The sequence below is a fragment of the Aptenodytes patagonicus genome, chromosome 27 (assembly GCF_965638725.1).
Source record: "Aptenodytes patagonicus chromosome 27, bAptPat1.pri.cur, whole genome shotgun sequence".
NCBI lineage: Eukaryota > Metazoa > Chordata > Aves > Sphenisciformes > Spheniscidae > Aptenodytes > Aptenodytes patagonicus.
This window is the reverse complement of record NC_134975.1, coordinates 1457603-1485594: the sequence shown is the minus strand read 5'-3', so window position 1 is coordinate 1485594 and position 27992 is coordinate 1457603. Positions and strand designations below refer to the sequence as shown.

The 27992-nt window shown below is 41.1% G+C and overlaps 1 protein-coding gene across 2 annotated transcripts; it reads left to right on the top strand.

The window, feature by feature from the left end:
- The first annotated feature begins 3 nt into the window (after positions 1 to 3).
- Positions 4 to 27708, top strand: LIMA1 (LIM domain and actin binding 1). Of its 2 annotated transcripts, none has more exons than XM_076360294.1 (11): positions 4 to 58; positions 3858 to 3993; positions 6650 to 6695; positions 8738 to 9196; positions 14584 to 14692; positions 16080 to 16240; positions 18613 to 18720; positions 21055 to 21112; positions 21854 to 21969; positions 24930 to 25063; positions 25485 to 27708. In XM_076360294.1, exons 2-11 carry the CDS (start codon positions 3875 to 3877, stop codon positions 26485 to 26487), a joined length of 2313 nt encoding a protein of 770 aa, XP_076216409.1. In that variant the 5' UTR covers positions 4 to 58; positions 3858 to 3874; the 3' UTR covers positions 26488 to 27708. The 2 variants fall into 2 exon arrangements, with proteins under 2 accessions (XP_076216409.1, XP_076216408.1); XM_076360293.1 differs by having other exon boundaries at positions 16068 to 16240.
- Positions 27709 to 27992: the final 284 nt, after the last annotated feature.

Here is a 27992-nt window from a genome sequence, read left to right as displayed (position 1 = left end):
AGTCGCCGCCTCAGCCGCGACAGGTGTGCGCGCGGGACCCGCCTCGCGGCCGCCGCAGGTGCGTGGGGCGGGGGGGGGGGAGGCAGGACCACCGGGCCGGCGGGGGGCGCGCTCCCGCCGGCGGCCCTGTCAGCGGGGCCGGGGCGGTGGGGGCCCTGCCGGCGGGGGGCGGCGGCCGCCGTGGGGCTGCCCGGAGCGGGACCCGCTCCGGGGGCTCCCGCCGGGCGCTGGGCCGCGGCAGCCCGGCGGTGGGGTGCGAGCCGTGCGGGGCTGTGTCGGTGCCCGGAGCCCGTTAGCCGCCCCAGAGGCAGGCTCGGAGGCAGGCTCGAGTGCGTCCCTTCGGGCTTCCCCTCCGGTGCCCGGCCCCGCCGGCAGCGCCCGCGGGAGGCACCGGGGCTCTGTCGGCTCGCACGGTCTGGGGCTGAACGGGCTGGTCTGGCGGCGGCACGCTGCCGGCGTTGTGCAGCGGGCCCTCGGGAGTTCAGCTGCTCGGCCCAACGCCGCCTCCGGGGCGCGGGGGAGCGGTGCCCCGCTCAAGCGGGAGGGCAGCGGCAGCAGTGCGGGAAGCGGGAAGAGCCCGGTCCTGCCACACCGCTGCTGCTCACAGCTTGGTGTAGGTTATCGTCAGGAAAAGGTGTTTTAGGGGCGCGCAGCTCCAGAGGGGCGTGCGGGCGGTTATAAAGATCCTGAGGTGAGGGATGCGCGCCCACCTCTGCTCTCCCCTTCTTGCTGTTGGCGGTTTTGTGTCCTGCTCGGATGCCCAAGCTGCTCTTAGGTAATGAGTTGTTTCAGCAGATGTCCCGTTCTGCAGACACTTTAACCACCTGTAATAAGTCAACCAGTTCCACTTTGGGGCAGGTGTTAACAAAAAGGTTTTCTTTCAGGACCTTTCCGGATGTATGGATTTTTATTCTATTGTTAAACTCTTAGTTGGAGTTATTGGAGGTAGATTTGGTGCATTACAGTGGCTAAATCACAGTCCTTCCCTTCCTCAGCATGTTGCATGACTCTAGATTCCCCGTCCCCCCCTCCATCTCCTCTGGACTCCACGCTATCTTCAGCATAACCCGTCTCTATTGCAATATGCAGAACGCTCACGATCTTGTTTAAACTTTAGTACGTACAATAGAGGACTATTTCCTGAAATGACTTGGAATAAATTACTCAGAAGGAGCAGCAAAAAAAGTACAGAGACGCTTGAACACGATGCAACTATAAACGTGTGGGCAAGTGCTAAGAATGTGGAATGGCGTTAAAAATGTGGGAGCGCAAGTTTCAGGGCATCTTAGTGTTCTGCTTTATGTCTTTTCTAGCAGCTGAGATTCCAAATATGCTTCTTAACTTTCCATTTGAACACCCTAGCAGCAGCTACTGCCTTTGTAAAGAGATTCTTGCCAAAACAGGCCTGATTGTCTTACCGTACCTGTGGCTTTCATGGGGAAAATGGTAGGGAAACGGAACAAAAACACAACAGGGGAGAAAATGCATCCACGAACAGTGATCGCTACACGCTGCAATGGATTGCTTGGGCATCAAAACCGGGCTTATTTTCTGCACAATTAAACTGGATTTTGTTTTCTTAGTATTTTACTGAAACTGTCCTTCCGTGTAAGGTGCGTGTCAATGAGCAGCCTGTTATCTCTGCCAAGGGAGGCTTCTAATGAATGCCCTGCTACTGTTTCCTGGGCAAAACTCACTGCTTTGTGAAGGACGATTTAAACTGCAACGCAGGGCTTCAGGTGATCTCCTTTGGCTCCAGATGATCTCCTTTGGCTCCAGATTAATCATAAAACAAAATTTAAACTGTAGTATTACACGGCTGATTCAGAATTCTTTTTTAACATGGACTTATATTTTTCAGGAGTAAATTCTATCTCTAATCTCTGCATATGTATTCCGTGGCTTCATTAAATCTATACACTAAATGTTTGCTACTGGGCATCAGCACCAGGGGACTACATCCTGTAATCACAGAAATGCGTATTTATTTGCACATGCAATATGCTTTTTAAAAAGGGAGAAAATTGAGTGCTCCTCTTGTATTCTAATTAGATCCTTTTTCTTTGTGGATGATCGTTTCTGCAGTTGCCAAAGACTGGTAACTATTTTAAGCCAGCCAAACGGAGAGCATCCTTCTCTTAGTCCAGTCTGGACAAAAGTTGACAAGTTAACAGATAGAGGGTAACGTGGAGATGCAAAATGTTTTCAAGAAAGCACAGATTTCAGAAAGTAGCTCTGCAGTCCGAGCTTCTCTTGCCAGTTGGAAGGGGCAATGGATGCATTTCAGAGACTGCCTAACGGGGAGATGCCAGTCTGAAGCTGCAGTAAGCCGCAACTGGAAGCGTAACATTGATAAGTAGTTTCAGTGTGTTTCAACATCACAACAAAAACAGCGTAACTTTTCTTGTTTGCCACAATAGTTCAACCTGTACATCTAAAAGCACCATCTAAATCACTATCCTGAAAAAACACGTACTGGCATGGTATGTCATTCTCTCCATTACATCAGGTGAATTAAGGAATGTTAGAGAAAGTCCCGTTCTTCCTGACTATATCCAAGACAGCAACGTGTTCATCTGCTGCCTGTTTTATCTCTACGCAGCAGCAGGGTGCAGCACTAGAGAGGTTCCTCTGGTTCCAGCACCAACTTGGCACTTCACAGACCCAGAGCTCCCCTTTCAGTGCTGGAAATTGCTGAGACTCACAAAATCAGCGAGATTCCGCTTGCTGCAGCTGAATTCTTTTGGACTGAGGCGTTGCAGAATTCAGAGTCTTCATCATTTTTAAGCAGTTGCATTATATGCCTATGAGGATTTCTTTCCTACATTTGATTGACTGTTTATATCAAGTTGTCTTAAGGTGCTTCCATTTACAGCGTAACTAGTGGCCAAGCGCACCTGTACTCAGACTTCCAGAGTTCTGTGACCTAACGGTGCAAATCAGTTAAAGAAACTGATGGAAAATAGGAGAAAGAGATCAGGCTGCCTGATGTGAGCACTGTAGGATCAGTTAGTGCACTTGCTACAGGCATTGTGTGACATGAGACCAGGGATAAAAGAAAAGAGGAAAAAAGGAAAGGCGTTGCCCTACAAGCTTTATTTTCGTCTTATCAGAGAACTTTTTAAATTAATCTCCCCTCCTTTCCTCCTCCACAAAAGAAAACTAAGTATGTAAAAAAAAATCTGATATAGTCTTGTTGGCTTCTGTGGTGAAAAGCTGTACAAAAATCTCTTCCCGTTTACAGCTGGACAGGGTAGTTAAAACTATTCCTTTAGGTAACTGATAGCTATTGCAACATGAGGTTTACAGCTGCCTCCGTGAACAGAAGACTTGTTTCAGCTCACGGAGGAAACGGCTGCTGCGTTAAGAATGAATGCCACAAAAGTGAATGAGAAATGTTTGCATAGGAACTACATCCTCTTAGGTTTCATAACTCAAGCCTTCTTACATAAATGCCAGCATGTTTGGTTTAGAAACCAGAGCAAGAGAGTGCATATTAGGGCTGCCTGGAGCCCGTGTGCGTATAGGAAATACAGAGCTTCACATTAGCATCCTCTTCAATCACAGCTTGCTTCTTACTCCTGTTCTGGCTTATGGCTTATCTCTCACCCCTTTCATTGTGGCTAGGGTTTTTATCAAGGGCACCATCTCAATGGCATCTGCAGAGGAAATTACAATTTTAATCTGATGCCTTTTTTTTATGTCAGTTGATGGACAAGATCCTGAATGATCAGGACTTAGTGGCACGAGTACGCTGGGAGCACCTGAACGGTGACTTAGTATCGAATCACTTTGTGAAACTACTTTTCTACTCACATAATTCCTATTGACTGACGCTGTACTTTCTTCCTGAGCAGGTATTTGTGGTGATAAGATGGAGCCTTCCCCGTTTAATAGAAGACAATGGACTTCACAGTCTCTGAAAATCACTGCGAAAGAGCTTTCTCTAGTCAACAAGAATAAGTCATCAGCTCTTGTGGAGAGGTTCTCCAAGTAAGTGCTGTGAGGCTGCTGAACACAAGCCGTGTGTGTAGGTTGACAGCTGGTACCCTGAACAATGACTGCTTCGCTGACAGTTGCTTTGCTTCTTAAAAATAGTATAGCTCTGTAGGCATTTAAGTTTCTGGTTTAATATGTGCCAGGCAACAGTTTTTCTAATTGCTGACATTATATTGCTTCAGCAATCAGAATTATAATATCTTTTTTCTGCTGCCAGAAAATAAAGTAGAACGTTTCCTGTCAAACTACAAATTGCAATTTGTTTTTGAGGGCAGAGTATTGGAATGTAGGCGGCTGTTGCCATTAGGGTTTTACTTCATCAGAAATGGTCCTTAACTGCTTAAGCATGAACTACATAGGTTTCTCTGCTAACATGGCATTTCCTGCCTGGTACTATAAAAAGTAGCAGTAATCCTTTATCAGTTAATTGGAGACCAGTTAGAAACAGTAGTTCTGTCAACTGCGGGTGATAGATGTAACCCCCTAGTAAGAGTTCTGTCAGAGAATTTCACAGTAGCTATGTTCTTCACAGATGTCCCCTTCCAGATGTCTCACAAAACTCGTGTAGAAAAGGAGTGTTACCCTTCCCTTTTCTCCGAGAGATGGATTACAGTCAAATCCTAAAGTAGTAATTTATACACTGAGAAAGCTGAGTGGTGGTAGCCTGTACATGTTTTCTGGAAAAGCTTTTATTTCCTTAAGGAAATACATAGACTACAGCTTGGATTTTCAATGGGATTTGGGCAAACGAGTCTCCTAGGCTATTGCATTAATACCGTAGCAAGGTTTTGGAGTATTTAAATCTTGAGTGTGGGAGAAACTTTATGGAGTCTGTAGGGGAAGGATAATTGCAATCTGGACTTCACACAAACATAGCTCTTCAAGTTACTCTTTAAGTACTCTGTCCTAGGGAGAAGCTGCTTGCTTTCAGGTAATCTGTTCACCCATTGAAGCTTGATTACAAAACCTGGGCATCTTGCTAAATGTTGATAATCCTTTGAAAAGGGCTTACTGGAAGTAATACAAACTGCTATTCCTTAAGATTAAGTCGGGTCCCTCTACATAAGCAGTGTCAGTTCCTTGGAAAAACACAGTCCTACTTCCTGGCTTTGCCAACACTGACACTCACAGTGAGTAGCATAATTTTTCTAAATTGCTGTTCCCTAAATATTTCTATGTGAAAACATTTTTTTCATTCCATATAGTGTTTAGATTATCAGTTTTGTCAGGTCAGAGACATGCAAATTGCAACAGTGTGCTGAGGTGGGCTAACTTAGAGAGCGACTGCTGTCTGGGACTCTTCAATCCTTGTTTGTTTTCCAGTGTGGTACTTGACTTTCATCCCCATATCTCTCTTTGTTGCTTCTTCCAGTGTTGATCTCTTTGTCCATAAACTTACTTTCTCAGCATGTCTCGTTCAAATTTGGGAACCTTTATAGTATAGAGACATAGGTTAGTGTGTTTGTATTGATTAAAGAGGGCTGGCTGCACTCCTTTAGCAGCTTTCAGTCTGTACAGTAAATGCAGCTTGCAGAGCAGAAATAAGTAAGGGTACAATTTGTCTATTCTCTAGTGTAACAAGAGGAGAAATCTACATAGGAGCACACCATTCACAGCAGGAAAAAAACCCAATTGTTATAATGAAAAAATGAGTAATAGAGCAGGTATCTGCACGTAAGAATTTTTTTCTTAGAAGGAACTGAGCCCGTGATATACATTAGTTATTGGTTTGATACCAGCAATTATTTAAAGTCTGAGGCTGATGACTATTATGATATTAGTGTCTCATTTACTGCCTGTAACATATTCACAGTTGTATCAAAAGTAGAATTCCACAGATAAGAAAGACAGAAGCATCATTTGCCCAAGCAGACGTTGGGTGACGTTTCTTCTCTTTGAAAAGCAGAGCTCTACTTAAAAATGGCAAAATTTGTCACATCTGACTCATTTGTGCATTTCAAAAGGAAAGCGCAGTCACCTTGTGCGGTATAGTAATCAGCACGGTCTGTGCACTCCTAGCTGTGGATGTACTTATGCCCAGTGGAGTGGTGTGCAGTTGTGCAGTTTGCTGCGAGTTTTCTATAGCTTCTTAAAGGACTTTGATTCATGATCCAGGGTGGCTTATCTTCAGAGGGCTGTGATTACTGTTTCCACTGCTGGGATGGTTCAGCTGCTCATGAAGCAACTGCTGAATTGGTGCCGTTTACAACGCAGCATAGTAAAATAAACTGGCACTTATGTAGATTTTCTGCGTATGCCAAGCTGTAATTTGTTATGGTTCAGCAGCTGCTGTATAAATAGCTGAGTTATTCCTCCAAGGGGGCACAGCAGACAGCTGGGTGGTGGAAACAATACAGCTATTCCAAGGTAAACGGTTTATATTTGAGAATCAGAGTGCTTAGGTAATGAAAAATATTAATGTATGCTTTTATTGTAAACTGAATGACTTAAATTGTGTCTATCACTTTGCATTTTTCTGGTACTATTTGCTACTGTTTTTCCAGCCTCTGGTTTTATTTGATAAGTCTGGGAAGTGCACAGAATCCTTGGAGGGGAAAAAAAATCTCAGCTGTCTTCAAGAGCATTCAGTATTCTGGTTAAAAACCGTTTGTTGGGGTTTTTTTTTCCCTCTCTTTCCTCTTTCTCAAAGGTATCAGAAAGCGGCTGAAGAAGCCACTGCTGAGAAGAAAAGAAGTGTAAGTATTTGTTTCCTAGGCAATAAACAATAGCCTGCAATCAGAACAGATCACCTACATGCAATGTTTCTGTGACAGTTGATTTTTGGAATATCAAAGTTGCTGCCATGTGTCCTACAGAAAACTTGGCTTAGACATAGTGTTTGCTTTTGACTCATTCCCCCTACCCTTTCCCAGTGTGAATGAAAGAAAATCAAGTGCCTTGCCCAAAGCTATATGTTGAATCACCAATTCCCTCCTAAGCAAAAGGCAAAACCACAACACATGAATATCCACCTCTTTGTTCTTAGCTGGAGGCAGTTGTGTGGTACCTCTTCCTTTCTTAACTAAATTTAAAAGTCTGCTTAAAAGAAGCTACCAGCCTCTCTGAAATCTAATGTGTGTATCTTTGATAGCTGTAGAATCCATTAAGGGGGATCTTCTCTGAAGTGGCTTACAGGGTTCAAAATGCCCCTGGATGAGGGGGAGGCATCCTTTTTGGCTCTGTTACAGCCTCGCATTCCCTCCTGTAAACTACATTGCACTTACCGTTCTGGGGCTGGGGACCCTGGCTGAAATACCAGGCACTAAGATTGCAGGTCTTTGTATAAGCAGATCCTCAGTTTAATTTTTATTTAAAAAGACTGGCAATATTTTCAGGATATATAGGTAAGTCTTTGTTAGACCATGCTGCCTTGATCTCTTTAATGCTTGGGGAGTCATTCTTTTTCTGTTCACGATATAGGTGTGGTAAAAGAAGCATTCCAAAAATTACTCTCCAGCCTTAAATTTTCTTCATTGCTTGTGTGATCAGGGAACAGGCAAGTCCCAAGCAAGAATGACTTGTGTTTATGAAGTATGCTGGGACTGCGTAGGCATCGTGTCCAGAGGTGTTCTGTGGAAACCTGCTGTGCAATTTTCAGTACTTCTGTTACATTACAACATTTGCCTTATAACTTTAGTACTTTCTTTTAAACACAGTCAGCAAGCAAGCTGACCTTTTTTGAGTCTAGGTGGATTCAAGTTAATTTGCAAAGCAGTGTTCAAAATGTGACCAGAAGAGTAATAGGGTGAGAGACTTAAATCCTAATATAGCTGCTAATCCTGTTTAATTCCTGTAAGCCTTGCAGACCTGTTCCACTTGCAATGATTTTGATCCACAGTGGTCTCCATAAGGGAGAGACAGCAAAAATGCAGTGGTGGCAGGTATTAGATTTGAATGGATCAACAAGGGCTGGTCTGTTACTCTGGGGAGAGGTAACTACTTGTAAGCAAAACTAGTCTGAAAAGCACTTGAATATGAGGGGTACTACTGCTCCATGTATTACCATCTAACTCACAGTAGTAAGGCAGCATTTGTGACTTGTGTGCATGTTTCCATCCGAAAGCTTTCAATGTGTTGAGTGAAATAGAAGAAAAATTCCAGCAAATGAACTGGTATTTATAAATAGGAGCAAAAAGACGTTTGTTGTCAGTGCTTAGCTTGAGCCTTACACTGCATGTTATAAAATACTGAAGACAGATCTCTTGTAACTAAAACGCTACGGTTAACTGATAGTAGAAATACACAACTCCAAAAAAGTATTGGTTTCTGAAAGCTAATCTGTAGCTTTTTGGAAGGCCTACTAATTGTTGTCTTCTGAACCAGCTGGAAGACATTGCAACATTTGGCACACCACCTATCTCTCATATGGCTGCTTTTGCTATTGTTTGCTTGTTCTAGGACTAGAGACCCTTGTTGTGTGGATTTTGGTCCCCTTTCCTTCATGTGTGGATTCAAGCCTTTTGTGTGTCATTTAACTCATTAGAGCTTGACTCCCTTTTTCCTTATAAGGCCATCCTGTTTGCTCACTTCCTGCTTTAGCTCCTGACTTTTCTCCCCCCTCCTTCCTTTCCTATCCTGGATGCTTTCTCCATGTGGCACAGTTGTAACTATTCACAGCTGTCTGAAAAAGCAGAGAGCTGAGATCAGTCCTGAGCCTTTAGCTTCCTTTTGCATAGAAAGGAAGTGCTTTAATGCTTCATCAGGCATATAACTGGAATTAACTTCTTGTTCTTTGTAGAACACAGAAAATCTTCCCCCTCATTTTAAAAGGGGGAATCTGAGCATACTGAAGAAGAAGTGGGAGAATCCAGTGCTGGGAACGGAGTCTCAGAAGGAAACGCTACGAAGCAGCTGTGCTGAGGTTAGGCACAAGGTCGCCAGCCCTGGGCTCGGAGTCGGGAGCAGCCCTGCTTCTTCCCCAGACGCGGAGCAAACCCCGGGGGCTGGTGCTACATCTGACGCCCAGGCCCCTTCCAGCACCCCTGGCCAGCTGCAGCGTCCTGGTGGTGACAGCAGAAAGTTTAAAAGCCACTCACCAGAGAGCGGTAAAATGGAAAACTGTCTGAGAGAGTCCAGAGAAGTGGAAAAGCCTGAAGCCAGCGAAAACACGGACTCTTCGGGGAAGATCGAGAAATACAGCGTTCCGCTGAACAAGCTCAAGATGATGTTTGAAAAGGGTGAAGCGACTCAGACCAAGGTAAGGATCTGTCCCTTCAAATCTTAAGAGAAACTAAAACTCTGCTGCCTCTTGGGCATCAGGAAAAGTCCCTGGAGGGAGTGGCTCCGAACTATTGACTCTGCAAATAATTGTATTCATTGTTTTAGTTGAAACATAACGTAGCTGGTGTTAATAACTTATTTGAGCTACAGAAATATCTTCAGAGTGCTTGGATTTGTAGCTATTTGTGATTGCTCACTGGAGACGTAAAATGAATTTGCTTGTGAAAAGGGTACAACTTAAGAGAGAAAAATAAGTATGGAATTTATTAAGAGATTTTTTTTTTTAAAGCAAGTTGGGATTGTTTATATCTTTAGATTAAGGTGAGCTATGCAAACATGAATTGTGTAAAAATATATGTGTATATATATAAAAGAAAAAGTAACTGTTTGAAGTGAACTCAACAGTCTCGGGCGGTTGCAGTTGAGATGGAAGTACTGCCAGAGTTAAGAGGTTTTTTTTATATACGTATCAGTATGTGAGTCACACATATGCACTTACAGAGAGATATAGAAGTCCTGTGAAACACTGCCTTCTTTTCCTTGCTGTTCTCTCATCTTTGTATCTTAACAAATGTTTCTTATCGAAAAAAAGCCCTCACGGGGAAAAATAAGCAGAGATAGCCAGACAAGCTCCTGCCTTCACTAGTTTTGACTTGCAAATGCACGGGGCTTGCATTTTCCTACATCTGCTCATGAAATCTGATCCTGCATGTGGACTGCAGACTGTGTGTCCCCAGGGAGAATTGCTTAACTAGAAAATGAGTTGCATATGCTAGTGACTTGCAACACAGTCCTGAGGCCTTGATGCTGGTGGATTTTCCAGTTTTCTCATAGTTTCCTATACTTCTGGCTTTGTTTTACTGTGGGTGGTTTTCTTGCAGTATTGAGTAAAACAAACAAATTTTGTACAAAAGTTGTTTAAATATGTAACAATTAAGGACTTCAGAGGAGCACCTCTGTGTTAAAGTGAGTTTTGGGTCTGTATATAGTAATTTCACAACTTAGATTTTTGTAGTCTTTGTCATGTAAGAGCTGCCCATATTATCCCATCCATTGAAAGGGCGGGCTGCGGAGGGTGATCTCCCGATAGCACTTCTCTGAACTCCCTCTGTAGGATTAATCAGTCAGGATTCCACAGGAAAGTACCGTTTTGCAGATGGGCTTCAAGTAACTTTATCTTAGCCTGGGGAATAAATTGTTTCGGAGCTGACTGAATCTGGAACTGATACTCCTGTCAAGCTTAGTAAGTCAAATATTGTTGAAAACTGATTGAACACAGTAAATACCATACAGTAGGTATGAAACTATTCAGGTTAGGTTCACATTGTATTCCTATTCCAAGTTCATCTGGTTACTTTTTAATTTTAGAAGGGAAAAGGCACGAAGTGCTCTAAAGTTTAAGTGTATGGGGGGAGGGGGTGTCTTTGTAATTAGAAAGCACTATTGTAAGATTTCTGGTTCTGGGAATTTATCTGAGGACTGGAGGATGATGTCATGCAGTCACGTACAATGAAGATAAGTAGGCGCTATGGGGACACAGATCTTTTTCACTAAGGTAGGAAGCAACTACAGCAATAGTGTAAGTTTGGCTAACTGCAAGCTCTGCAACTGCCTCTTCCATTTATGCTTTTCCTGAACTGGCCATTGATAAACCCCTGGTTTAAGTGCAAGCAAGGCTTCAGCTGAGACACGGCAATTTTCCTTGGTATTTACTTCAGTCCTAAGGTGTAAGTGCTGTTGGAGCTTTGCTGACAACACATCTGTATAAGCTAAGTAGCAACATGGCTGTAACTTCATAGCAGTAAAGATAAAATGACTTGCCTGATTGCTGGGCAAGTCTCTGGCAAGAATCCAGATTAGAGCCTGGATTTCCTGACTCAATCACCCACTCTAAACAAACTTATTCTCATTTTCAGGGTTATAAGCAAAACCTCCTAGTTTATTCATTTATCCATTCAGACCTTGCTCTGTCTTCTGCAATTTAGATACAAAGCAGATCTTTTTTTATTGCATCTTCATGGAAAAAAATGCTCTAACCACGTTAGAGGCAGGCATGTCAGTCTAGATTGGTTCAGCACTAAGCAAAGACTGAACATCAAGTCTTTCATCAATTTCAAAAAATTCTTCCTGTAAGTGATAGCAAAAGCATACACAAGGAAGATCAGAAGAAAAGAAAGAGCAAGCAGATCTGCAATACTTCTTAAAGTTGTCTCCAAGTTGGTTTGTGTTTTTTTCTTTAAGGCAAAAACTTACTGTCTTGTGTAGCTAACCTTATGTGCAGGGTCACATTTGACACAGTATATAATGAAATAGGTGTAACTTTTATTTGGTCTTTTGCCCAACAACTCTTCATGCCCCAGGCGAAATGCTGTTAATTCTGTGGTACCTCGCACTCACCTCTCTTGTCTGAGAACCTTGAGGTTTTCCAGACATGATGAACATTTTATCTCATTTTGCGAGTAGCAGAAGCTGTGGCATGGGAATTGTGGCCCAGGGGGCTGTAAAAGGAACTGAGTGGCATAGGCGTAAGGTTGGGAGTCAAGGATTCCTTCATGTGAAAGGTATTACCTTCCATGAGCCGTAATCACCCTACTTACTTATGGTTGGTCAGTCTATTGATTGTAATGGGGAAAGCCCCTCATCTTACCTTTGTTAAACTTTTTTTTTCCCCCCTATTACTGTGCTTTTTTTCCCCACAATATAAAAATGTTGGTATAAAATCTACACAACATTGACTTTATATCTGTAGGCTTTAGTACTGGGACATGTACAGCAGTATCTCTGAACTCTAACTAAAGCTTTTGTATTTTGGTGTTCTGGATTTTTACTCTCAAGACCTAGGCTAATTGTGTTATACAACTTATCTACAGGAAAGTTCTTCAGGTGAAATTGTAATACCTGTAGATGTCTGAGGTGGAAAAGAGGACAGGAGGAGAGGAGCTGGCAGGACTGTGGAGGTGATTCAGTTGACAGTTGGAGTACTCATTAAGTCAGTGTGTTTTAGCTGGTTATGAGATGGCTACCTCTGATGATTGAACTTTTCCTGCTGCCGTGGACTCCACAGCAAGCTGGTACAATGGAGGGAAAGCTCTTTGCTCTTAAGTCAGAACTCGCCAGCCTTCATGAAGTCAAGCAGAAGAGTCTGTTTCTGATGGATATTGAATCCTTCGCTGCTGGTAAAAATATGGAGGTTTTTGGCTGCTTGGAAGAAAACCTTGATTTTGTGCATGTGTCTAGATGAGATGCTGGACCATGATCCAGAATTCCTGTTGGTGGTAGCTGACTGAACACTTGTCATAATTGTTTGACAACACACTGGCCCCTTGCCAACTCTTATTTAGAGGTTTAATTTATTTAATAATTAATTTCAGTGAGAATTGAGAATTCTTTCTTTTCAACGTGAGGGCAGTTCAGCATGATGTTACTGGAGAGAGACTACAGTGAAAATAAATTGAAATGAGATTCTGAAACAAAGGACAATGAGAAGAGGCAACCCAAACAAGTTTCCAATCTTGATTTCTAACTGTCTTTTTCTCCTGAAAAGTGCTGATGGTTTTGTTCAGTGAGGTTGGGATCCCAGATGCTGGATCTAAATTATTTGAATTAAGACCTTTGTTCCATAGTAGTGAAAACTTCCTTATACATTCTGCTGCCAGTTAAACTTCCCATGTGTCTATACTGCAAACTTGTTTTTTCATTTGTAGCTTCGTCACTCCTGCTGTGTGCAAGAAAATGTGTGTGGTGCCATATTATTAAAAAACAAAAAACAAAACAAAACAAAAAAAATTAAAAAATTAAAAAAACAAACCCAGGGCAGCGATAAAATAGTCAGGGGTTTCAAGCGGGCCAATAAACATGTTTTCTCTTCTGTGTCCTCAAAGGATCTTGTCTTCAAGTGTATTCTGTCTATAATGATCTTCTTTGTATACTAGTTAAAAGCTAGACCTTTTGAACGACAAATTTCTGAGTGGTAAGAACTTCAGACTTGTGGGCTCAAGGTGACATTAAAGCAGACATAGGCTGAATAAGAATCATCTAAGGATAGTTTGCACAGAATGAGGAATCTGCAAGTCCTTACAAGTGTGCAGACACTCCCAAACTGAACCTATCAACACACTCAATGAAAGGAAAAGACTTGTCATAGCTGAGCTCTTTTCCAGTTAAGAAAAGTTACCAATCTTAAACCACAGAAATAGAAAATATTTCCCATGCTAATGGAAAAAGAGGTTTTCCAGCTGCATTTTCCTTTCCTGGTAAAGTTGCTGTTTTGTATGCCAAAGCAGCCTGATTTTTCACAGTGATTATCTTACAGTGCAGTTCTGTTAAAATAAAACTTTGGAATTTCCTTCAGTTTGGTGACCAGCAAGTAAGAAACTTGTTGGAAGTTGGGGGTGGTTGGGGGGGAATGTGTGGTTGGAGCATCTTGCCAAACCTGCCTTTTTCCCTACGTTAGTCTCAATCTTAATTTCCAACTGGCTCTGTGATTTAACTCTTCCTAGGGAGGGAACAAAGATCTATCACCTTCTAGTATTTTATAGGTTGACTTTCAGCTGTGAAAACATCCTATCTTGATGAAGTCAAATTAAACTCTGCACTTCATGAGCATTTATCAAAGCTGGTGAAATTTCTTTTCACAATTTCTTTTATTGAGTGTTATATTTGGGGGAGTTGGTCTCAACAAATGAGTATCAAATCTGATTGAGCCAGCCAGAGCATCTGTGTGGTAGTGCTACAGAACACCCTGTCCAGCACTGCAGCCTTGCCGATAGCGATTATCCTGGATATCTGAGAATATTTATCTCTAGCACTCTCCTGCTTAAGCTTCAAGCCTTATCAGACCTAATTAGGGAATTATTTGGTAGCAAAGGCATGAGCTATCCAAATCAAAACAAGTAACTTTAGATAACTTTATTTACAGTAGTATTTATTCTTCTTTCTGTTGCTGAAAATCAGTGCAAATTTTTGATAGCTCACTCCTTTAATCCTTTTTCTGATTTTAAATCTTCATAAAATGACCTTGAACATTAGCTTCAAAAGAAATTGTATGAAATGCAAAATCTAGACTGAACTTTTGTATTTGCAGTCGTAAATGCCTAAAAATCTGATCTTTGTGGTTCTCTGACTTTTCAACAAAGATAACTAGTCAAAGGGCATCTACTGACCTCTTCAAGAAAGTGTTTTCCAGGTTACAGAGGATCAGGTATTCTGTGATCGAACTTTATATTGGTTAAATAAGATGTCACCTGCTAGACTTGCTTATTCCAGTAAAGCAGATTTGCTAGTGACACCTGTGCATCTTAAAGGATTATACGCAACAATCTTTGTTTGCCCAGGCAGCTGATAGGTGGGTCTTGTCTCTAACAGGTCCCTAGAGACCAGAGGAAGACAGCAGTCGGTAGGAGGATTTCTGAAAACAGCCTCTCTTCAGAGGACTTTGATGTTGGCCAAGGAGAGAAGAGCCATAGTACATCAGGTCAGTAAACCTCATGCTTTCTGTTGTGGTTTTTGTTTGTAAAATAAAACTACTTTATACAAAACAATGGAAATAACTTTTGCCTTTCAGAAATGGAAGGAAGTGCAGCCATCTTCCATCTGTAAAGTCCATGCGAGCATTACATTTAATGAATTAAGTCTTGCTGTGAATTTTAAACCGTTATACTCTTAAGTGCGGGAAACCAAGGCGATAACTAGCAAGTTAAGGAATGGAACCCTCTAGGACAATCCTAGAACTACTTTTAATAGTCAAACTAATTTAGAAAGTAGTTAACAGACAAGACAAAATGCCTTCTTCCTTCTTGCTTTAATTCTCATCCCTCCTACCTTGTCCAGACACAGGTAACTACAGCTAGCCTTATGACTTGAGCAAAATTAGGTATTTTTTGTATGTTTGGAGACTGTTTTCTAACAAAGCATTTACAATCTTTTGTGTTTTCAGCCTATGGCTAATATATCTCACTACTTCGTGATGCACATTGTGTCCTTATTTGAGCAATACTGGAGAGAATGGCAAGAACTACTTACATTTGTTTATTGTCCCCACGAGGCACCTTAATGATTCATACAACTTACTAGTCATTCAAGGCCACTAGCTAGTGAAAGGTCGTTTTTTTATCATTCTTTATTGAACAATTAAGCTTATTACTGAAGACCTGACCATTATACAAGGAAGTTAGATAGCAGAACGGTCACAGGAGCTGGCTTTTTAAACCTGTTTGGCTAACATCTGACAGCAAAAGCGAAAGATGGATGGCAAGTAATGGGGCATAGTTCTGAGAGTCAGGAGATCTGTACCTATGCAAAGACTTAAGCTCCCAAATGTTTCTTTCCTCTTGAGATAAAAACAGATGCTTCAAATGTTCCTGCGAGACTAAACTGAATTATTTCATAACATGTTTGTTCTCGAGATCCTCATCTGTAACATGTCATGCGATAAATTATTTTCATGGAGAAGGTGGAAGTGGCAGGTGAGACTACCTTCCTCGCTTCCCATGTTTTCCCCAAAAGACTTTGACAACTATTCCACTACAGGAATGATGTATGTTTCCATTTAGCCACTGTAGCAGCTGCTTTCATTTGACAATAACAGCGAAACAATCTTCAGTGTTAAAACTGTTTGCTCTCATTACTTCTGAGACCACTGGCTGGACGCTGCATCTGGTGAATACGCTACTTCTGAAACTAGCTGGATTAATTATGAGACTTGGAGCATAAACCTTTGACTGAAGCATTTCTGCGCTCTTCAGATCTGGAATTTCAGTGGTCTTGGGAGTGGTGAAGGGATGGGATTTGTAAATCTTTCTGTAGACAGGTCTACTGGTGTTCCTGAAAGTTACCCTTTATTCATGTAGTTCTTTTTCCAGGGCATCTTGTAGATACTAGTCCAGCACTCAGCCCAGATAAGGCAGAGACCAAGAAAAGCCTGGAGATGCCTCGCTTAACAGAAACTTCAATAAAGGATAGGCTGGCGAAGTATCAGGCAGCTGTGTCCAAGCAGGGCAGTTCCACAGGCCTCATTACCACAGTAAGTATGTTCTTTGGCTTGTGTAGAAGTGAATTTTTGTCCCAACCTGAGACTGGAAAGAAGATCTTATGGAAACCAGGCTTTTTGAAGATAATGCCATCTTCTTTTGAAAATAACTTTGTGCCCATAGCAGTAATTTCTAATGAAGAGTTGCCTCTACATACTGCAGAAAGAAATAAGTATTTGCATCTTCCTGGAATAATCTTGAAAGTTTTCCAAGGAATTAATTGCTGGCACCCTGACTGAGGTCCTTCTGAAAAATAGCTGACATTCTTTTTCTTTCTGCGTGTCTGTAGCTCTTTGCATGTTTGTTGTTGTTGTTTTTTAAAAAACTAAAAACCCAAACTCAATTCTGTATTGTACATTAGCTATAAGCTAGGGGAAACTGAGGCACAGTAAGATGGAGTGACTTTGTGTCATACAGTGCACAGAACCTGGATCTCTTGGCCTGCAGCTTTGGGATCTCCAGTCAGCTTTCCTCCCTTTTGCTTTTCACATCCCTTCAAGTCTTCTCACCCATTATCTGAATCCAATTAGACTCTTGCAGTGAATGAACCCGTGCCAATTTTGCAGATATTTGATCAGGAAATGAGCAATTAATGAAACATGGTAAAGCATTGCAGCTGAAGAGATTGCAAGAATCTAAGCTTTTGTTAAAAAGTGCTGAAGTACATTTGCTGGAACTGTTAGATACTTTTGCTTAATGATGGGAACTTTTAGTGCTTAAGTATGGGGTTTTTTTTGGGTTTTTTTTTTATTAACCAGAGTAGTAAATTTTAAGAGGATAGGCCTTGTTAAGTTAGGAAACTTGCACTGGAAATAAAAGCCAAAAATGATGGTTCTAAGCTTTGGAAGAGTGCATGCTTCCTGGCTATCTTTGTAGACAGGCAAGTCTCTACCCAGCTGAAATGATTTCTGAATTTCATATGCAGAGTGGGTCTAATTCTCCAACCCTTGGGAGGAAAGTCGAGTAAACTTCACTGCATGAATGGAAAGTAATTGCAGCCAGTGCAACAAATCTGACTAACTGCTAATTGCTGATTTCTGCATCCTGTTTCTCGCCTGGATTCAGTTTGCTAGATTGCCTTTTCCAGTTTGTGGCTCAGAATGGTAGCTGATCCACTAAACTATGTCCTAATGGCAAGAGATTTACCATAGATGTCTCTTGAGACTCTTGTTTGCAAATCCCCAACGCTACCAGTTTGAGTGTCGGTCCAGCCTGATGCTCTTAGGATGTCCCATTTGGCAGAATCTCGTCGATGTGCCAGACCAAAATCGAAAAAGGGCAGCACATAAGATGGAGCAAACAACAGTTTCTGAGGCCAATGTTTGCAGTACTTCTGTGTTCCAATAGCAGCCGTAACTCTTGGATGTTCTCCTTCCCTGCTGACAAAGCAACTAGGGCTCTTTTGATATGGTAGTGTGGTATTTGTACTTCCCTTCTCTTAAAATGTGTCACATCTGTGCTACAAAGAAAAGCCATAATCTCTCTTGGGAACAACTATTTTGAAGGCATTGTGGTGTAATTAGGCCTGGATTAAAACTGATAGACACTTTTACAGTTGGTTAGAGTAAGGGTGAGAAGCAATCATTTCTATGCATTGCAAGTGATACAGGAAGGGGAGGGAGAGATGATGGACAGCATATTTAGAGATCTATACATTAAAATTCTAACATTCAATTACATACCTATTAGACATGTTTGGTTTTGTGCAGGCTTGTTTACAAAATCTGGTAAGATGCTGGTGCTGGCATTTGGCTGTTTCTCTTTCATGTTACAGAGAAGATGCCTTGTGAAAGGCACGAGTCTTTCTCCAATTGTCTTGTATCCTGTGGCAATGAAAGAAACACAAGGTTTCACTGGATTTTTTTTTTTTTTTAGTCTGAAAGATTCTTCTGTGAAAATCTTACGTCAGTTTGTCAAGAACAAAAATCTTGGTAAATAACAGAATTAGGTTTTTGACTAGTATTGAAGCAAGGGTAGGATTTGCTTTTATGTTGAACTGTATTTTTCAATTACACAGTGCTTTAGATAGTGCTTGGCTTGAAATACTTGTAATTTCAAATGAAAAGGTAACATTTCGGGAAAAGGAAGATGTGGATTGAGCAGGGGAAGTGAGAGTTGATTTTAAACAGGAATCTGGAAGTAAAGAAAAGGCGTTGTTTAGAAAAATGCTGGCATTACCTCCATAGAGTAATTTCTTCATTCGAATGTATCACTTACCAAGTTTGTATAGATTTTTAGGCCCCTTCCCTTAATTGTCACTGAATATACTAGGAAAACAGTTTAAAAAAGATTTTAAGAAAAATAGAAAGCAAGTATTTTCCTAGGGGAAAAGAACCTGTCAACTTTCAAGTGCTTTATTCTATAGAATGAGATTCAAGCCAGTGAAAGTGAACTCAAGAATTACAAATCTGAGCAGAAGGAGAATATGCCACCAAGTCTTGAGGACTCCATTTCCTATCAGGATGGGGAGAAGGTAAGATGCTTATGCTGGTGAAGATCAAGGACTTCACTTTAAGTGGAACTAGTTGTAGAAGCACAGCTGATATACTTGTTCCACATGCCATCTAGAAATTGAATATGAGCAGCTGATAGATTGTTTACATGCTGCAGAATTCCTGATTTTTTTTTTTTTAAATTATTTTCTTAGACTGTATCTGAATTATAAGTTAGCACATCTCTGTGGAAGACTTTTAAGCAGTTGTAGAGAATACCTAGAGACAAATTTTATGTTTTCTTGGAGAGTTCCCCTGTCTTCTCATTAATGACATGCCTGTAGTGTGGCACAATCCTTCACTATCATACTTGTGTATTTTCTGATGGCTTCAGTAGCTGACTAGGGCTGAAACCTCTGATGGTTTTGTGGGGTTTTTTTGTTCTTTTTTTTTTTTTTACTCTGCCATTAGTTTTTGACAACTATGATGAAGCCACCTAAACTTTTTTGTGTCGTGTTCCCTAACTGTAAAAAGATGATTCATAGCTAGGTATATGTCTTGTTTGTGGGTTCTGGTGTTTTTTGTTTCTTTTTTAATAAAAGAAAATAAAAGAAAAAAGAAACCACACCAGGAAAAAACCCCATGACAAGAGTTGTGTGAGACACGTAAAAGGAGTTTATCACTGTTTCTTCTGCATTTAGTGGCTAAATTTTGATTAAGGTAACTGAAAATGCCAGTTTGGGTCTGTTCCTGGGTTTGAGCTTCAGCTGTAAATTGAGACTAAATTACTCTGGGAATCAGAGATAATAAAGCATGCTCATGCATTTGTATACTAAACTGGGGACAGCACACAGGATAAAAGTAGCTGAATAATAATGGGGTACTGTGTATTCCAGCCATTTTGAACACGTGGCAGCCTAATGCCAGGAGGGCTTTTAGAGCTTTCCAGCCTTCCTTGGGCAAGGGGCCAAATTGTTGCTTTCAGCTGTTCCTCGCTGACAGCTGAGCAGCTTCATGTTTAACTGGTGGAGGCTGCTTTTTGCTAAAAGGTGAGTTAATTAAAAGAACACCTGTTAAATCAGAATACTTCTCTGTTGTTGAATGGAAGATTTGAATAAAATTTCTTGTATTCAGCTGTAATTGTGAAGTTACTTGTTGAGGTGTCCAGGTGCAATAAAGAACCTGAATAGAACATTGTTTGAGAGCCAGGATTGTCCTTTTGAAATGACATGATGAACTTTGGAAATAAGCCTAATTAAAACTACTAGTGGTAAATGTCAGAAATGGGAATCCTCTGGCAAAAAGGAAACAAAAGAAACTTGCTAACCTTCTCTGTCATTTTTCACACTGAATCCGTGAAAGATCTAGTAGCCAGACAAGTGTGACTCTTTAACAGCCACAGAACATGCTGATCCACTTCCCAGTATACTAGTGTTATAGTTTTTTTTTTCAGTAGACCAGAGTATGTTAATATATGTAACTTGCTTCCTCATTACCTTATTAATTTGCAAACTTCAGTTGCTTGCAATGGACCTTCCAATCATTAAAGTGAATTAGTGATGATTTGCAGTTAATCTTGTTACAGTACTTTAGTTTCTCAGTGTAGCTATTTACAACTATTTGATTTAATAGCAATAGTGCCAAGTTTAATAAAGAAATATACATCAAGAGCTTTATCTGTAACATGTTTAGTATCTGAAACTGGTTTATATCCAACTTTTCTAAAAAGTTTTGTTTTGTTTTTAAATATGAATGTTTCTGAAGGAGGATGAACAGCATAGGTCCAGGCATGTTTGTCCCAACCTGGGAACAGCAGACTTTGAGTTCCACAAAAGCTTTTTTTAAAATTCAGCTGTTATTTTTTCCTTTTTTTTTTTTCTCCCAAAAGTACTGTCTTTGCTGAATGTTTAAATGTCATAGATTTATCAAATGTTGGAGGAAGCCATGAGATTTCCAGTAAATGTGTAGTGCTTGGTGTCAAGGGATTTCTAAGTAAGAAAACCTGGGAGGTACATCAACGAAATCAACAAGGATTTCTGAAGACTAACAGATAAAGGTGTACAAGCTGCAGGTGTTTGGGAAGACAAAAATATGATATTTGTGTGTGTGAATACTATGGCAGATGATCTGAATATTGCAAGAGCTGTAAAATTATGAGGATGTCTACCTTGTAGCAAGGACTAACATTCTTGGCAGTCAGCTGGACTCTGCCTTGTGCCCTACAAAACAGAAAGTAGCTCCATGTGCACCTCAGAGTGGCCAGTGTCTTCCTGTTTAAGTACTTACAGTGTCAAACTGCCTGTTGTGTTACTTAGGCCATGATTATTCAGACTTCAGAAGGTCAAAGGTGCTCATGGTCTAATATTCTCTTGCAGGCTTCTGTAGGTGAGAACAGCTTGTCTTTCCACTCTGGTCTTCTAGAGGATGGCAGTGGTAAGCACTTGTTCTCCTGCCTCAACGGGAGTAAAGCACATGGCTGAGGAAAAGCACTAACTCTGCCCAGTTGTGTGTAGGATGCTTAAGATCAGTCCTGTCAAATGATGAATTTGACCCAATAAAAACCTGTCTTGTACTAAAAATCCGTCCTGTGCCTAGCTCAAACTTTGTAAGAATTTCTTTCAGGTTTAGCAGTTCATTTGCAATTGTAATTCTAAGACATCTGTAACTCTTGTTTGCTCTGATTGAACGTATTTAAGTGTAGCTTCCTCACCATTTGGGACTTAAACTTAGAGCTCTGGCAGCTACTACATCAATCAATAGGCTGAAGTACTTGTTAATGCAGGACAATTACCAAGTGTCTTTGGTGTTGTCCAGACATAGACAAGTTCCTATTCAGTAAAGGACGTAAGCATGTTCTCATGTTGCCTTAGCTTTACACCTGAATTGAAGCCCACACGTGAGCACTTTGCAGAAATGAAGAACAGTTCCTGGAAGTTAGATGTTGGATCCCCGTATATTAGTTTCTTTTACATATCAACTTAACTTTCCTGGTAAATCAGAAAAGTAGAATGATCATGTTTAAGTATCTAGATCTAAAGGTTTAGTAGCAGATGTTCAAGAAAAAAAATGTGTTAGCCCTTAGCTGGTAGGATTGCTGTTCGGTCTTATGAGCATAAGCTTTCCATGGTTTAAAAGTCATTGTAATTACCTTTTCTTCCTCCTGTGTTCCCTTAGTTGGACAAAACTTGGAGAGCAAGACAGAAGTTCAGAAACCTGTCAGCACAAAGCAGCAAAACTTTGGTTCTAAACCTGCTGGCCAGACAGATGCATCTCTGTCAAAAGGAGTGAAGGTAAAGCAGCTATTTATTCTCAAACAATGGTGATGGTTAAAAACAACTAACTTCTCTCTTTAATATTGAAAAGCCTTAATGCAACCAATGTGTCACAAAGGGTCTGGCAGTAACTGTATCAATATCTGATCTGTCTTCATCAGACTGTGTTCATGAGGGAACTTGAATTCAGAATGGAAAAGCATCTCAAAACTGTCAGGTTTTCTTCAAAGACTAAGTTTGAGTTGCTTGCTGGGAGTTGCCCTGCTGCTGTTACAACAGCGTGCCTCTGTGGCAGAGGCAGTTTCTCTTCAGTGTGGGAAAAGGGGTTTGAGCAGGGGATCGTATCAGGGCTTGTCTATGCCTCTTGTAAAGTCACTGCTCCTAGAGACTGGCACTGCGGTCCTGATTGTAGGCTGGGACTTGGCTTTCCACCCTCCTCTTCCAGCTGTTCCCAAGGTAACTGCAGTTGGTAGCAACTTTCTAGTAAGGGCACTGCGGTGACTGACTCTACAAAGACTGAGTTTGGCATTCTGAATAGCAAGTCCTTAATGTTACATTTTCTTTAGCGGGAGCTATAAAGCAGATGGAGAACTTCTTGGATAGGAATGTATTTGCTAATCTTATTAGACACAGAAACGGCAGTGCTGAGCATTTTGATTACACTGTACTTTCTTGTCACGTGTGCTGTCTGGAGTTAGGATGCCTATTCCCTGGGCTGCCACAGACTTCCTGGCTCACTCCTGAGGAAACAACTGTGCTTTTGTTGTTTTCCCCATCTTTGAGAGGAACAGCGCTGGCCTCACGAAGACCAGTGAGATGTGGCTTCCTAGTGTTCTGGAGTATAAATGCCAGTATGTGAAATTAGAGCTGCCTATAACACTTTTGTAATCTCAATCTGTTGCAGCGTACAAGATACACACAACCTGTGTGTCTTGGTCCTCTGTGCTCTCTGTATTATTAGAACCATTTTAGTCCTCTGCCTTGTTACTGCTTTAGATGCTGTACTGCTGAGATAGAAACCCAGATGCTGTTTATTCATGTAAGGTTCCTATTTGTCTCTTCCAGCTTCTGTTTCCTGTTCTTGGTTCCTAACCTCTACTCCTGCCTTCTGCTTCCCTCCTAATGTGAGCTCAACTCTCAGCTTTCTCTCAAGTTTTTTTATATTTATTGGGCCTCACCTTCCTCCTGTAGCTCCTATCTGTAGTATGCCTGGAAAGGAATTTCTTTCTCTTCACGCCCTGAAACGCCTCTCCATCAGACATAGGGCTCATTGTTATGCAAGTAAGTTCCTCCTCTTAGATGGGGATGTGCATTGCAGAAGCACATGCCAGCACGGTAATGTCATCTTGCTAAACTAAGCTTCCAGGGAGAGTTACTTTTTGATGGGCAAGCAAATTGTTGCTGCCTTGCTCCCTGTGGCAAGCATGGATGATTAGATTTTTGTTTGCATCAGTAAAGTCTCATTTTTTGATATTTCATTTAGTGACTTAAAATTCAGAATTCATATGCAGTTTTGGCAGCACCTAGAAATTGTGGATTTTTTTTCAAAAGGAACTCTGAACTTTTGTTGGTCAAGCTGTCATCATAATTAGAACTTTAATCTACTATAACTTCAAGCAATGCCTTAAAAAAATTGAAATACCTATTAAACTGGAATTAAATTGGCGGCAAACTTTATGGTTGTGACACACTGACTTCAGCTGGCTCTGTCTTCAGCAATCTGTCCCTCTCGTATTGCAAGTTTCATTGCCTGACCATTGTTTCTAGTCTGTTATAAATAAATTGCTGTAATTATGTCTTCCTGTGACCTTCCTGTTTTTTCTTTAGCCATCATATTTTTCCTTAAAGCTTTTTAGTACGTTTGTAGCAGGTAATTCTTTGTCAAAGAAAAGGTACAGTATCAATGTGTCTATGCAGACCCACGGTACAGAGCCTAGGCAGTCTTTTACCCTGCCGCTAAAGTAGTTGTAATCAACATGCAGCCTGAGACTGCCAATTTTTCAACTGTAAGTTATTTAATTTTTCCTTTAAAGTGTCTTCCCTATTGGCCAAGCTTAATAGATTCCAAGAAGTGAATGGCATCAAGTGACCTTTTTTCATGGACAATGTACTTGCTTCCTTGATGCTGTCGGAAAACAAAATCTGAAATCGTTCCCATACAGTGCAGCAGTGACACTTGACTCCTTAGCGTTTAAGCTTACCCTTGCACTAAATGCTCAGGAAATTCTCTTAGTGAGCACATAAACAATTTTAGCTGTTTAACCTCAAAGCCCTGCTCACTTTAAGTCTTGAGAAAGTTTGAGGGCTGTGTGTCTTGAAACCTGAGTATAGTTTCTTTGCGATAGAACTGGAATTGCTTACAAATGAAGTCAGAAGTGTTTCCTGCTGCCTGCATCTGTGCTGAGACTATTTCCTCCTCTTTAAGAGGAGAGCATTTAGCAAAAGTGGATCATTTCAAACTGTTGAGCAGCCTGTTTCACTCCTTTCCTCTCCCACCCTCTACCTTTTATTTTGAGGTTATTTCAGCTCTTTTTCTACGCTTTTTTTTTATTTTGGTAAGTCCATACTGACTGCAATCTACCTGAATATTTCTTCATAATTTTCCTATAAAGAAAAATCGAGGTTGCAGAAATAGATTAGATGGCTTTTTGGGAACTGGCTCAGTCAAAGTTATAACTAAGTTCTAGTATTTTCATTGTTCCTTCTCAACCATTGCTCAACTTGTGATGCTTCAGCTGTGGAATTCACTGGGGCAAAATCTTGGCTCACTGTCAAGCCACAGCAATCCTGTAGGCCTGCCATAGCCTCTTCCTCACTCGTTGCCCACCAGAACCCACTCTGCCATAATTAGCACTGAGTTGCAGAAAGTGAATCACTGCAATTTTTCTGAGAACTCTGGAAGCCGTGCATGAACGCAAGCCAAGTCCCCTAGCAGTTGATTAGTTTTCCAGTTAACAAGCTTTCTCTTCTTCCCATAGAAATTTCAGTTGCCAATGAAGGAAACCTGTGTTGGGTGTCAGAAGACTGTGTACCCAATGGAAAGGCTCTTTGCCAACCAGCAGGTGTTTCACATCAGCTGTTTCCGCTGTTCCTATTGCAACAGTAAACTCAGGTAAACACACCACTCCATTTGGCTGCCGTCTAGGAAGTGTAGCTTTCCTCTTCAGCAGCTGAGTAGGATGCTGTTCAGGCTTAGCTGAGCTGAAGGCAACCATAATCCGGCGAATTGGAGAGGAGCGTAGGAGTGGTAATATAGTCCTAGTTCTGCCGGTGGCTTTTGCACTTGATGCAGTCTATTTTTAAACTCTTAATGTGATTTTATGTGGGGAAAAATGTAATGTCCAAATTTTGTGAAGAACTCCTGACATTTGAAAAGAGGGCCATACAAACTCATGAAAGCTGTAAGCTTGTCTTTTTCTAAACATGTTGGAAGACGGAAATTGAATCTCTTCAGTAACGTAACTAAAATATACACCCATCTCGGTGGCTGAGACACAGAATGCTAACATTTGACTTCGTATTTTCCTGAACAGTCTTGGGACATATGCATCTCTGCGTGGGAATATTTACTGCAAGCCTCACTTCAATCAGCTCTTCAAATCTAAAGGCAATTATGATGAAGGCTTTGGACACAAACAGCATAAGGAATTATGGGCAGGCAAAACTGAACGTGAAGAATCCCTGGAGAAATCTGTCCACGGTGTATATGCAACAGAAAGTCCGCAAAGCCCAGGCGTGGAGGATGCCCCAATTGCAAAAGTAGGAGTTCTGGCAGCAAGCATGGAAGCAAAAGCTTCAGCTTTGCCTGAAAGAGAAGAGAGACCAGCAGAAACAAAAAAGCTCAGGATTGCCTGGCCGCCTCCATCTGACCAAGGTATTCAAGGAAGTGCCTTAGATGAGGGCATCAAAGTATTCAAACCCAAATGGCCCCCGGAAGAAGAGATTTCCAAGCCAGATGTGCTGGAGGATGTGGATCTGGATCTCAAAAAGTTAAGAAGAACTTCCTCACTGAAGGAAAGAAGTCGTCCCTTTACAGTAGCAGCCTCGTTTAGAACAGTATCTGTTAAAGGCCATAAAACAGAGAATTCATCTTCTCCTTCTAAGGCAGAGAGAGACACGTCGAAAAGAAGCGAGGAACTGGAGAGAGAGATCGTGGTAGACAAAAAGCAAAAGGAAAAGAAGGTTGAGAATAGAAACATCCAGAGTGCTGAAGAGAGAAATGTAGAGGAAGAACGGGAATTGTCTGGTATCAAAACGGTAGAGCATAACTTTGTAGAAAATGGCCAGGTGAATGCAGAGACAGATGAGGAAGAACATGCTATGGAAGAGCAAGAAATTCCAAATGAAGAATTCCTTGAACCAAATTCTCCTAAGCATTCCAGCTTAGCCAATGTTGTGACTGCTAAGGAATCATCTCCTAACCAGAATCGCAAATCCCAAGATGTTGGTTTCTGGGAGGGTGAAGATATGGAAGATCTATCTGTGGAAGAACAGATCAAAAGGAATCGTTACTATGAAGAAGATGATGAAGAATAAATTGGCCTTTTACTAGAAAACTTGCTGCAAGGTGCTGGGCCTTTTTAAATTGGTGTTTTTAGCTTTAACAAACAGCTGTCCTCCATTAAAGCGATGCTATACTGCACATCGACATTAAGGGAATCCTATGTACAAATTATCTCAACCAGAAAATACTCTGGAAGCCTGCAAAGAGTATATTTAGGTGCATGGAAACAAGTATCTGGCTGCGGGATAGTTTCAACAGGTAATCTCTGTCCACAGCACAAGAACAAAGCTGTTCTGTACTCCTACTGTCTTATCCTTTTTGAGCTTCAATACATATTTCACTAACAATTTACAGAATTTCACTATACTCACAGGTGTGAGTGGTGTGAAACAGGCTTTCTGTAATACACTACTTTTACCACTACAAATGCTACTGCAGTGCTTAGGGACCAACTTCAAAGGGACTTTCTGGCCTGCTTTAAAAATGGTGACTTAATGCACTTTAATACATGTAAAGGGCACAACTGGGATTTTTTTTTTTAATAATAAAAACATTTGTGTTTGTGCTTCGTATCCAACAACTAAAGCATCTTAAACTGAGTGCAACATGATTTTCTTTCTCAAAACTGCCTATGATCAATTGAAGACTCCCTACTCTCTTTATTTTCCTCTGTGCAACTGGAATGGTGTGCCCGTTGCTGGAACATATGTATTTTGGTGCTTATCCAGAAGCTGTGCTGACTGACAGATCTCTTTGAGGACAAGTCAACACTTTTGCAGTAGCCTGCAGGGCATTACTTTTGCATTTCATATGCATTTGAAGTGGGTGTTTTTTGTTGTATTTTTTTTTTTTTTTACTTGGAGTTCATCATCATTCATTTTAAACTGCAGATAATATTTTTAAGGCCTTTTGACAACTTTGAAATCCTACTTGTATCAAGCTGCCATAAATCTTTTCATTGTGGCTGTGAAATTATGCTGCATTGCAAAAATGTCTGGAATAAAATCATCTGAACCGTGAAACTTTCTGATTGCTAGCATTGAAGCTTAGTACATTTTTAAACTTGACTTCATTTATTTTACAAATAATGAAATCTTGAATGGTGGAAGGAGGATGCCCTTTTATATTAGCTTTTAATTGTACTGTATTCTCATGAGAATTAGCTCTTAACTATAAGGTGTAAAATATTCTGCTCTCTTAACAGTCCTGTTAACTACAAAACCTTCAATAAAGTTCAGTCATTTACGTTAAAATTTAGGTCTGAAGACTGGATTCATACTCGTTTCACAAAGAGGCGGCGTTTTAAAAAGACCATGAGAAAAGATGGGTGAAATACCAGTGATCTCACTGGAAGCTGGAGACCAGACAGTGATTTTTCTGGTGCCACTAGGTGACACTGTGTGTCCACTTTTTTTCTGGTTGACAGTCGAATGGGCAGACTGTGCTCTCATACGCAAGAGCCTGTGGAAGAGGGATTAGAACAGGATGGGCAAAAGAAATGAGGACGTGCAGGTATTTTACACTTCCATTTCTGGCT

Bases quoted from the DNA above. Each gene is read 5' to 3' on its own strand.
- LIMA1 (XM_076360293.1), top strand. From the start codon at position 3,875: ATGGAGCCTTCCCCGTTTAATAGAAGACAATGGACTTCACAGTCTCTG. The intron at 3,994-6,649 runs GTAAGTGCTGTG...TCTTTCTCAAAG, and splicing joins CTTGTGGAGAGGTTCTCCAA to GTATCAGAAAGCGGCTGAAG. The intron at 21,113-21,853 runs GTAAGCACTTGT...GTGTTCCCTTAG, and splicing joins TCTTCTAGAGGATGGCAGTG to TTGGACAAAACTTGGAGAGC.